General features: G+C 33.0%; 1 protein-coding gene across 1 annotated transcript in view; it reads left to right on the plus strand.

Moving 5' to 3' along the window:
* Positions 1-4,407, plus strand: part of PIR121 (transcription activator) — a 93,973-nt gene extending 89,566 nt beyond the window's left edge. The window contains exons 28-30 of the mRNA XM_039022792.2: positions 1,390-1,562; positions 2,966-3,172; positions 3,980-4,407. Of these exons, the coding sequence (XP_038878720.1) occupies positions 1,390-1,562; positions 2,966-3,172; positions 3,980-4,180 (581 nt within the window). The 3' untranslated portion in view covers positions 4,181-4,407. The remainder of the gene's footprint in view (positions 1-1,389; positions 1,563-2,965; positions 3,173-3,979) is intronic.
* The last annotated feature ends 6,485 nt before the right edge of the window (positions 4,408-10,892 follow it).

Consider the following 10,892-nt stretch of genomic DNA (forward strand, 5'->3'; position numbering starts at 1 on the left):
CTTTTTGGGAGCTGTCCAGCTCTTCGACACGCTCCTCTATGTGGGCAACAGAGCCCGAGGAGCTATCGCCTCGTTCAAAGCTGCCGGACCGTACTGTTTTGGTCTCGAGGGTCTCTACCCTCATCATCAATTCTCTGACGGGTAATCCGTCTAGGCGGCCTACCACCGCATCGATTCCATCGGCTTTCTCGGCAACTTCTTGTAGCCGAGTCTCAAGGAAACGGACATTATCTGGGACCTCTCTCAGGTAGAGCATTTGTTCTTCCATCTCTACCAATCTGTCCACATGGGACTTGTTCAGGTTCTTCGTCGCCGACATGATCACTGATCTTCCCTCTATAAGCCAACCTGGCTCTGATACCAACTGTCACAATCGCTCTTTCGGAAGCTTCTCTTAGCGATTGTGCGGCACTTGTTCCCGCTCACGAACAAGTCAGCCAACTCGAATACGGACTGCCGATGGCACACCGAGTGCCTCTCGCAACCTCCACCCCCGTTTTAGGGAAAACGGTTTTAGAAACGGGTTTAGAGAAAAGGTTTTCGTAAGAAGTTTTGTGAGTGTGAATAAAGAAAGAAAGATTGTAGTAGACTAGAAAGCAATAAGCAACAACAACAGCTTTATAGAGTACTACTCCGGGTATGAGGAAGTGATGGTTAGTCTTATCCCCATATAGTGCATTCTGAACAAAAAGCCAACTGGCGCCCTTGCATATGCAAAAGGGCGAGTGGTCACTTACAATGAAAATGTAAAGAAAGCAAGCTAACTAAGCTAATACAATACAAGATATGAAAGTATGCTAGAAGGGGGTTGGATCGGGCATGCGGCCATGGGCAACAGGCCCTGGACAAGCATGACCGTTACACCTTGCATCTAAAAACTTGAAATTATATTTTTTTAAAAAAAATAGAAAATAAAAAGCACTCAAACACAAGAATTCTTTAACCATTGTTGTTCTTTCTGATGGAAAGTGTATATATTCAAGAATTCAAGACAAAAGATAAACAACAGAGCTGCAAAGAAAAAGGTTTTTTTTTTTTTTTTTTTTGCTGTTTTCACCTTTAGCAACCGAAAATATGATATAAATTCATTTTTAAAATAAATAATTGGCATTTTACACATGAACTGGGCCATAATAGTGTTGACTGCTCCAGGTACCTCTAAAGAATGGAAAACTTTAAACGAGCCTTGTCAATCTTTTTTCATGCTAGAAAATTATCAATGTATCTGCTCCAGGCACAATTTTAGCAGTTATATTTAATAGCCAACTTTTTACATCCACTTTTCTTTTTGCACCCTCCCTGTTTTAGTTATATTCTCCTTCCCTTTTTTCCTCACCTTGTTTCCTCTCCTTCCTGTTTTAGTTATATTCAATCTTTCTGTTTTTGCAGATCTTCTGTACAAATCTAACTTGAATACTGGAAGTGTTCTAGAATATGCACTTGCCTTTACAAGTGCTGCTCTGGATAAATACTGTAGCAAATGGAGTGCTGCTCCCAAGACTGGATTCATTGACATCACTACTTCAAAAGATTTCTATAGGATATATAGTGGACTTCAAATAGTGAGCCTCACTACCCTTTTTATCCGTTGTTTTGATTTGTCTTTTCTATTGAAAGTGTTGTTTCTTAAAAATAAACAATAAATAAATAACTGCATTATGATTATTGTTTATCTTCTTTCAATCATTTTCACCTAAGGGTATATGTTCTAAATTGATTATTAATTTTTTATCCATGGTTGGTTTGTGATGCAGCATCAAGACAGAAGCTTAGACTCTAATCAGATTAGATCATGTTTTTAAAATTTGATTGTTGCTTTAATTTCACTGTCGTTATTTTATGTAATTCTCCTCTTTAATTAAATGGAATTGATGTTACCCAAGTGGTTAATGTGTATGATTTAGTTCATTTTCTATAGAGAGCTTGAAATTTATTTCATGTACAATATACAGTTACTAACGGAATTTAATTTCATTACCTTCTATATACCAGAATGATATTAAAATTGAAGCTGGTTGTTAGTTACCTGACTACATGAGGCTTTTAGTTCATCCGTGGTTTACTCAACTTCATAAAATGAATTGTTTGTTTCGTTAGGGTTTGTTAGATGATATAATAAAATTTACCTTTACCTATTAGCTTAAGCTTTTGGATTAATCAGTGATTTAAGATGGTATCAGAGCAGGTCGGTTTAGGAGGTCTTGTGTTCAAACCCCTTCAATGTTATTTCCTCCCCAATTAATATTTATTTCCATTTGTTGGGTCTTCTTCATATTTCAAACCCACAAGTGATGGAGAGTGTTAGATGATATAATTAAATTCACCCATTAGCTTAAGTTTTTAGGTCAATCGGTGATTTAAAAGAGTTCATATAGTAACATGTAACTAAAACAAATTATGAACTCACTAAGGATTTGGACTCGTGATATGGGGTATTAATTCATTGACCTAAATAAAATGTATCTTTCAAACAGAGAAACTGATAATAAAGCTGCTAAATAAAGTAAATTGTTATTTCAAATGGAATATGTGGAGATCAAGGATGTAGAATTCTAATCTTATAGCATCATTTTCACATATAGCATGGAATCATTTAATGCATTTTTTAATGAAATTTCTATATCTTGTTTTGAGTTTGTCTTTTTGTAACTTATGATGAATGTGTGCTGTGAGCGTTTCTCTAAATAGTCCTAGTTATAATGTTGGTTTAGTTTTGATTTGATCTATTTAAACTTCTTGTTTTTTCATTTGAGTTGTATTTTGTATCCTTGTATTTGGAGCATTAGATGGTTAGATGGTTTGTGCTGCAAATAAATTAAAATTATCGATTTTCCCCATTTCTTGTAGTAATAAGTGAATCTAAGCTTATGTAAAACCTCAATTTCTTTTTACAGTTAATTTTTTTTTAATATACAGTAAATGATCTAAATATTTCTTGCTGATATTATTTTGCTACGTATTCAAGGGTTACCTGGAAGAGTCTGCTCAAACACCTTCAAACAACCATGAACTGCTTGGTGATTCAGTAGCTTGGGGTGGTTGCACAATTGTCTACCTGCTCGGGCAACAGCTACATTTTGAGCTGTTTGATTTTTCGTACCAACTCCTGAACATAGCTGAGGCAGAGGATGGAGCAATTGTGCAAGCTCATAAGAGTTCCCATTATATGCAGGTTTGAAATTATAGTTTTTTTTTTTTTTTTTTTTAAACAACAAAACTTTACATCGACAAGGGAGTGAATTTAAAGAAAATAAAAAGATTCGAATGGAAAAATAAAAGCATGCCAACTGAGGCATAAATCTTTAATAGAACATCCACCCAAGAGTTTGGAGAGAGGCAGAGAGCACAAGCTGATGGAGAAATTCAACTGCAGTCCACATACCTCAATTAAAGATGAAAACTTGGAAGGGATTGAGGTGGTGGTCTTAGCGACTAGGGATAATCTTTGAGGATCTTCAATCAATTGTTCTTGAGCATCAACCAAGAACAAAGTTTCAAAAGCATCAGCAGAAGAATTATCAACAAAAAGATCTTCAAGCTGTTTCCTCTAAAGATGCGTCAAGTTCCACACTGTACATACTAATTTTAGATTCACCATCAGATTCAATAATATTAAACAAGCAGTCAAGATCCTTGTTCTGATCAATGTTAATCTTGGTACCCACATGTAGACTTCAAATGAGACCGTGACTGGATGCCTTGTTCATAATGTTTATGCAAACTCAATTAAAGCTAGTAAAGAAGATCCACTGTTTAGCCTTATCAAAGTTTAAATATCAAATCGAATCTCCTGGAGTTATACAAACACATACAAATTTGGTCCTCAACCAATATACTAAGAAATACGTACATGTTCGAAAAGTTATGCATTTCAACTGCTGTTTAACTGTGATGATTGTATTTTTCATCATCTGTGGCATGTTTTCTCACGAGTTAGTTGCATTTTTTGGCTTCACGGACCTTGTTTTTCTATATGCAGGGATGGGAGTCGTTAATAGAAGCCATGAAGAAGGCGAGAAGATTGAACAACCATGTATTCTCAATGCTGAAGGCACGTTGTCCTCTTGAAGACAAGACTGCTTGTGCCATTAAGCAGAGTGGAGCTCCTCTTCATCGTATTAAATTTGAGAACACTGTCTCTGCTTTTGAGACACTGCCCCAGAAGGGTGCCGTCAGCTAATTCCAATATGCTTCCTCTGTAGGAGAAACTTCAACTCTTTTTTTTTTTTTTTTTTTTTTTTTTTGGCTCTAGAACATTACCTACTTTGATATTGATGCTAATTGTTTCACATTTGTGATAGTAGTAGCTGTATTATCAATGAGAATGATGGTGAGCCATAGCTAATTCTGATGTTTTAAAACCATTTCTTTCGCTTTCTTTTATACATGTTACGGGGGTGTTTGTAAGTTGATTGTTTTTCATGCATGATGTTTTCTTGAGTTGCCACTGAAAACAATGGGCTATTTTCACACTGATTACTTTGATCAACTCTAATGCCACTTCATTCTGTTCTATTAAAAGTCAAGTCCCAAATAATCCCCACTTGTTTGCCACATAATTTGAGGCAAGATTATCACCACCCTTCATATACTCAACCCTCCACCTACAAAAATCAGCCTTCTCGTATGGTCATGGATTTGTTCTGTTTGGTATTGGTTGTTTTCGATCTTATTGCAACGTGAAGAGCTTAAATGTCATGCAACAGTTCATCAACACAATTAGCATCAAAATTAAGTCGGTGATCTTAGAGGCATTTGCAAATGTGACAGACTAAAGTGCTTGTTTTGTAATTTCATGGACCAAATAGAGATGAACTGCAAACTTTTGGAACCAAAAGTGCATTTAGCCATAAACAACACATTTAAATAATTAATAGATGCAGTTTCTTAGATATTATCTAAAATAATCTATCAAATCCTTGACAATATCTTGTGCCATAAAGTAAAACCTCACTTCAAAACTATCATTTAATCTTTCTTAAAACATTAGGAAAAAGCAAAATTGGGTACAAAAATGTTCAATAAAAATTCTCCTATCAAGTTTTGGAATTCTTCTCTTTTGAACAATTGTAGAAAAATATAAATCCTTGCAAACTTTAATATAAGATTTTTAAGATGTGTTTGGATTAACTTTCTAAATGTCCAAATAAATGTTTATAATTGTAAAAAAAAAAAAAAAAAAAAAAAAAAAAAAAAGTGTTTTATAAATCTTTAGAAAGTCAATCCAAACGGGTTTTTAGATAACCATTGCTTCCAAACCAGAATCTTTCAATTAAACAAAGCTTCAAAGCTAAATATTTCAATTGAACAAAGTTTCCATTTAACCAAAACTTGAATGCTTCAATTTTTTTTTCCCAATAAAGTTGATCTCTAATTGTTTATATAAGCTAGTTAGGGGATTTATGAACCTACAAATTATAATCTTAAATGATCCAAACTAATTCATTAAGCTAGTTTAATCAATTTTTATTCATTTAGTATAGGTCACTCCACTATAGACCTAGAATTGCACTCTTGCATTATAGGATATGTTGTGTCCATGGAGATAATCATTAAAAGCAAGTTGATCCTTTCACAACTTGTTCTTAATTACAATTTGGTCAAATATTTGTTATACTCGTGTAATTACCTCTTACACCTTTAATATCATTGATTCTGTAATGAATAATATATTTATGATTCAATTATAAACCAAGCCTCTCTCAACTCTATGACAGGATGGGGCCCCTTTGTTTAAGTCATGAAATCAATACTCAAAGGAACTATCTACTTACCATATATGAAGAAGTGAATTTCATCTGAGTTATTTTTACTCATACAACCCAAAGTTTTCTTTATTAAAAAAAAATAATATGTTGTTGGAGGAAGTTATTTTTTATAACCCTCTCCCCTTATTTCTCTCCTAAGTGTGTAACTGGTGCAGGGAAAGATAAAAAAAATGGTTTTTATCTTCTATAAAATGATACATAGAACTTCCTACAAAATCACTCTGCAGAATTCTCTCACAATTATTGCAAGGAGAGAATACACAGATTTCTTTGTAGTGGTGTCCGGCCAATTAGGTTTTAGCGTTGCTATTTTTGTGCATTCATACATTTGTGGGAGAGCAAGTTTGTTCGCGATCGAAGAGGAATTTCGTGAAGTTTTCGGTCTTCAAGGGTAAGTATTTCATCCCTTTAATTCCTCTTTAAAATTCTATAAAACATGTTGTATTATTAGAATGCATATGAAACGTTTCTGTCCTCTTAAATTTATGTTGTTTATGTAAAATTCAAAATTGGGCTTCTGCATCAAGTGTTCACATGAATTTCAATTGGTATCAGAGCCAGATTTTTTAGTCTCAATTTTTATTTTTCTAGAATTAAATTCAGATCTATGGTCAGAATTTTTTTTCCTGTTATGTATTTATGTATGATGAATGTGGGATTTGCAAGTTTTGGATATTTTCGGGATCGGCTTTAGAATTTTCTTTTTTATTCCATATGTAAGGACCAATTGTTTTTTTTTTTTTGGGTATAATAATTACTATCGAGTCTATAAATTAAAGTATGGGTCATTCATGTAGTTTTCTAGCGTCGTTTTGGTGAAATTCAGGGCCAAATCGGAGGAATTCAAAGAAAAAAATCGCACTGTATAGAGGTTGTCTGTACAGCAGCATTGCGGCATTGTAAACTAGCGCTGCAATGCTCCAACGCGAGGCTGCGAAAGGTTTTTTCCGTAGTGTCGCGACGCTATCACTCCAAACGTGATGCCGCGGGCGAGGAGACCGGTTCGGCAAGCGGTTCATGGTCTAGAGGTTCAAAGGGGCGGTTCGCTTCTCCCAGGTGGTTCAGTGGCAGAAATTCTTCTTATATTCAACTTGTTTGTAATAATTGTATTTTAAATTTATTTTTATCAATTAAATTAATATAAATTTTATATAATTTAATTAGTGGTTTAGGAAGCCAACCCCGATCCAAAATATTGTTTTTGAATTATACATTGGATGTATGGCAATTTTTATTTAATATATGTCAGTATGTCATATAGAAAAGATCTCACCATAGGATATACATTTGTTCATATATAATTTTAATATAAATGTTATATTATGAGCTTGCAAGATTTTTAGTTAAGCATGTTCATGCATCATATAGTATAATAGTTATAATATATGGTTGCATGCATTAATAACATATCCATGCATCAATGACATATACATGTATCAATAACATATCCATGCATCATTTATATTATAAATATTATAATATACAATTTCAAATGTATGGATATATGTTATTATATTTTTTTCATTACCATAGTATATAACTGTTATGTATGGTATGTAATGAAAAATGGGATTGAATGATTGTTGAATGAAAAAATTTGGCCCAGTCAAATTGTCATGTCATTTCCCAAATCAATGACAAAATTACAAATCGTCAAATTTGGGGTCATTTAAAAGTTAACATTGATAGAGTAAACATGCATAACACGAAAGCAAACAGAATCATTAAGCACTCTAATTCAATTAATTTGAGTAACAAGCATGCAAGTTCACAATTTTGTCATTAGGGTTTCAAGTTGAATACCTTTGATAATTTTCACAAATTCCTTGCTTTCTCCACGGAATTCTCCTTCAAGCTTTGCCGTAGAACCTTCACAAAAGTCTTCTCTACTAATCTCAGCCTTGGATTGAATGGTGGAACTCCAATTCGGAGGGAATTTGGATTGAATTGGAGGGTTAAATAGAAAAGCAAGTTTTTTGCAGAAAATTTTCAGAATTTCGTTTGCATACCTCAAATTCAAATGAATTCTGAGGTATTTAATCAAATTAAACATGCGAAATCAATTAATTAACTATTTGACACTTCAAATATCACCAAATTAGTGGGCTAGGTGTTTAATTTGGTGAAAATCCACTATGGATTTACAAATATTTTTTCAATTTTTTCAATTTTAGTTTTATTCAATCTAATTTTCAAATTAAATTAAATTAAATTAAATCTAAATTCAATTTCTGAAATTGAAATTCTAAAATTTGAAATTGGTTTAATTTATTAAATAATTTTAATTAATTAAACAATAGTAATTTAATATCAAATATTAAATTGATAAAAATACCTAATTCAAACATGAATTCCCTGTTTATGTAATCAATATTTAAATATATTAAACTTTTCAAATACATTTAATTTCAATAAATTTAAACGTTAATTATATCGAATATAATTATCTAAACCTTAATTTGAATTTGAACATTTCAAATTCACTCAATATCCTAATCTAAGGTAATCCTTTTACGAGTTAGTAGAGGAATCTAATGAACCTATAGATCATGAGCTTCAATAATTTGAGATTAACTAGCTAGACTCTTTAAACTGAATTAATCAATATTACCAAGACATACCACTATAGCTCAGTAGTTGCACTCTCTTTACTATAGATATATTTCTGTCCACTTGATTTAACCATAATCAGTAAGTCGATACTTGACGGGTCGTTCATATTTATAGCTAGGTCAAAATTACCGTTTTACCCTTGTAATACATCTTGCTCCTTAAGTTTTCATTGATCCTCTATTAAATAATTGGTTTGTGGTCTAACCAATAAACCAAATCCCTCTCTATCATGAGAGAGCGGGACCTCTTTGTTCAAGACCAGGAGTCAGCACTTAAGGAAACAACCTATCTGCTAACCCTAAGATGAGCAGGAGTGAATTCTTTCTTGTAGAACTATGTCCTTAGCTATCTATCTGATCTTACCCCTAAAATGGGAGGCTATTGAGTGGTGATGTTGAATCGCTCCCACCTATGCAGATTAAAGGATAGTTCCAAATAAACAGGAGTTCATAGTTAGCTCAAGATTAAGATCGAGTTACCCTAGGTCATCAATTTGAAATAGTCAGTTTTAACAATAAATGATTGTTATAAAGAAAAGTGACTATTTTGTGGTCCGATCTTATGCAAACATCTTTTGCTAGTATGCTCCCACTCGCATGTCTCCACATGAACAATTTTAGGATCACATCGTTTGTATTAATATACAAAGTGAGTCGCATCCATAGTGTCCCCAGGATAAGGTACCCAACCTCATCCATATACTTATAGACCTTTTTTGCTATATTCTAAAACTTGATCCTTTTTTATATCTCTACGTAAAGTTTAAGTATTCATGTTATAGTCATGGTTCGTTTATTGGATCTTATAAAAAAATGTATTCAGTAACATCTTTATTGATAAAAACTTCAACAACAACTTTATAGTGAATAGAATATGTTTAATGTTTACAAGCTGCGAGTTTTAGGACATACCCAATAGACATGTGTCCCAAATTGAAACTAAAGACTTGGCAGATTCCGTAAAGACACTTGTTTTCATCATGACCATTGGATTGAGTAAAATTAATTTGGTCCAATTTGATATTATAATTTAGGCTAAAGCGCATTTAAGCTCAAAAATGGGCTTAATTTGGCTCAAATGCCAAAATAGGCCAAAATCCAACTAATTGAGCCCAAGGACCAGGCCCATGGTGAAAAAACTCGTTTTGCAGAGAATCTATGAGCGGAAGTGGATCGTCCAAATCTCATTTCGATTGAAACAAACATTTACAGTAAAGCAACCAGATTATGCATCATAACATAAATTACAGCATGCTTTTGAATAAGAAACAAGGTTGAAAAGATAATTCCTTTGAAGAACTCTTCTTCACGTAAATCCCTCGAACTAACTCGAACTCCTCGAATAGCAATGAACTCTCCTCGAACAAACAACAACCAGAACACTCGAACCAAAAGTGAAGGACACTACCACTTGGTGACCTTGGTATTCTCGGGGTGAGAACTCATAAATGGTGGGCTCTGGCTATTTTGGTTAGGAGGCTGTTTAGGAGTTTGGAGGAGGAAGACGAGAAGAACAAGTTATCGCATAGAGTTGTCTTCAATCGTGTAGATAACAAAGTCTATTGCATAGACTCTCTTGAAATTGTGTAAAATTATCTCACAAATCGTGTAACTTAGTTAGGAAAAAATAAAATCTTATTTTATTTATTCCAAAAGCCACAAAAACCACTTAACTTCCCACTAAGGTGGTTAGAGAGAAAATGAGAATTAATTATCAAATAATTAATAATATAAATAAATGGGATAACCAACTTATCATATTATATTTATAACCTATAGTTTTAATATTGCATCATATACAATATAAACTATAGTTCTTTTCTCTATTTTATGGCATTTAATATAAATCATATTTATATTAAATTTAACAACTATCAATCTTATTCATAGAAAATATATTTGAATCACATTCAAATATTGATTCCTCCAATTAAACTATAATGTATCAAATACATTATGTCAATTATATCATATATAATCGAATCAATTTAATTATATCAAATATAATTAAATTCTCTCTTATTAATTTGAACAATTCAAATTAATCCAAAAACTAATTCTCAACTAAATTCTTTTGAGCTACCAAGGGAACTTTATGGACATGTAGCTTGAAGTTCAAATGATACGTAAATAATTAATTAAACTCTTTAATCACAATATCCAAATGTCGAGCACTTCACTAAAGACCGACAGCTTCACTCTTTGCACTACAAATATATTTCTGTGTCCATTGGATATAACCAATCAATAGTACGATGATCCTTCACAAATTGCTGGTAAGTACAGCTGGGTCAAATTACCGTTTTTCCCCTGTAGTTACATCTAACTCCTTAAGTACCACTGATTCCTCTAATGAACAATAGATCATAGTCTCACTATGACTAAACCCCTCTTGATTCAAGAGATGGTGTGGTTCTACATTATTCAAGACCCAGAATCAGCCCTTAAAGGAACAATTTATCTACTTACCCCTACTTCGTGGAAGGAGTGAACTCCATCTTGTGTAGCTGAG

The sequence above is a fragment of the Benincasa hispida genome, chromosome 2, assembly GCF_027475165.1.
Source record: "Benincasa hispida cultivar pf3 chromosome 2, pf3_genome.v1.1, whole genome shotgun sequence".
Lineage (NCBI taxonomy): Eukaryota > Viridiplantae > Streptophyta > Magnoliopsida > Cucurbitales > Cucurbitaceae > Benincasa > Benincasa hispida.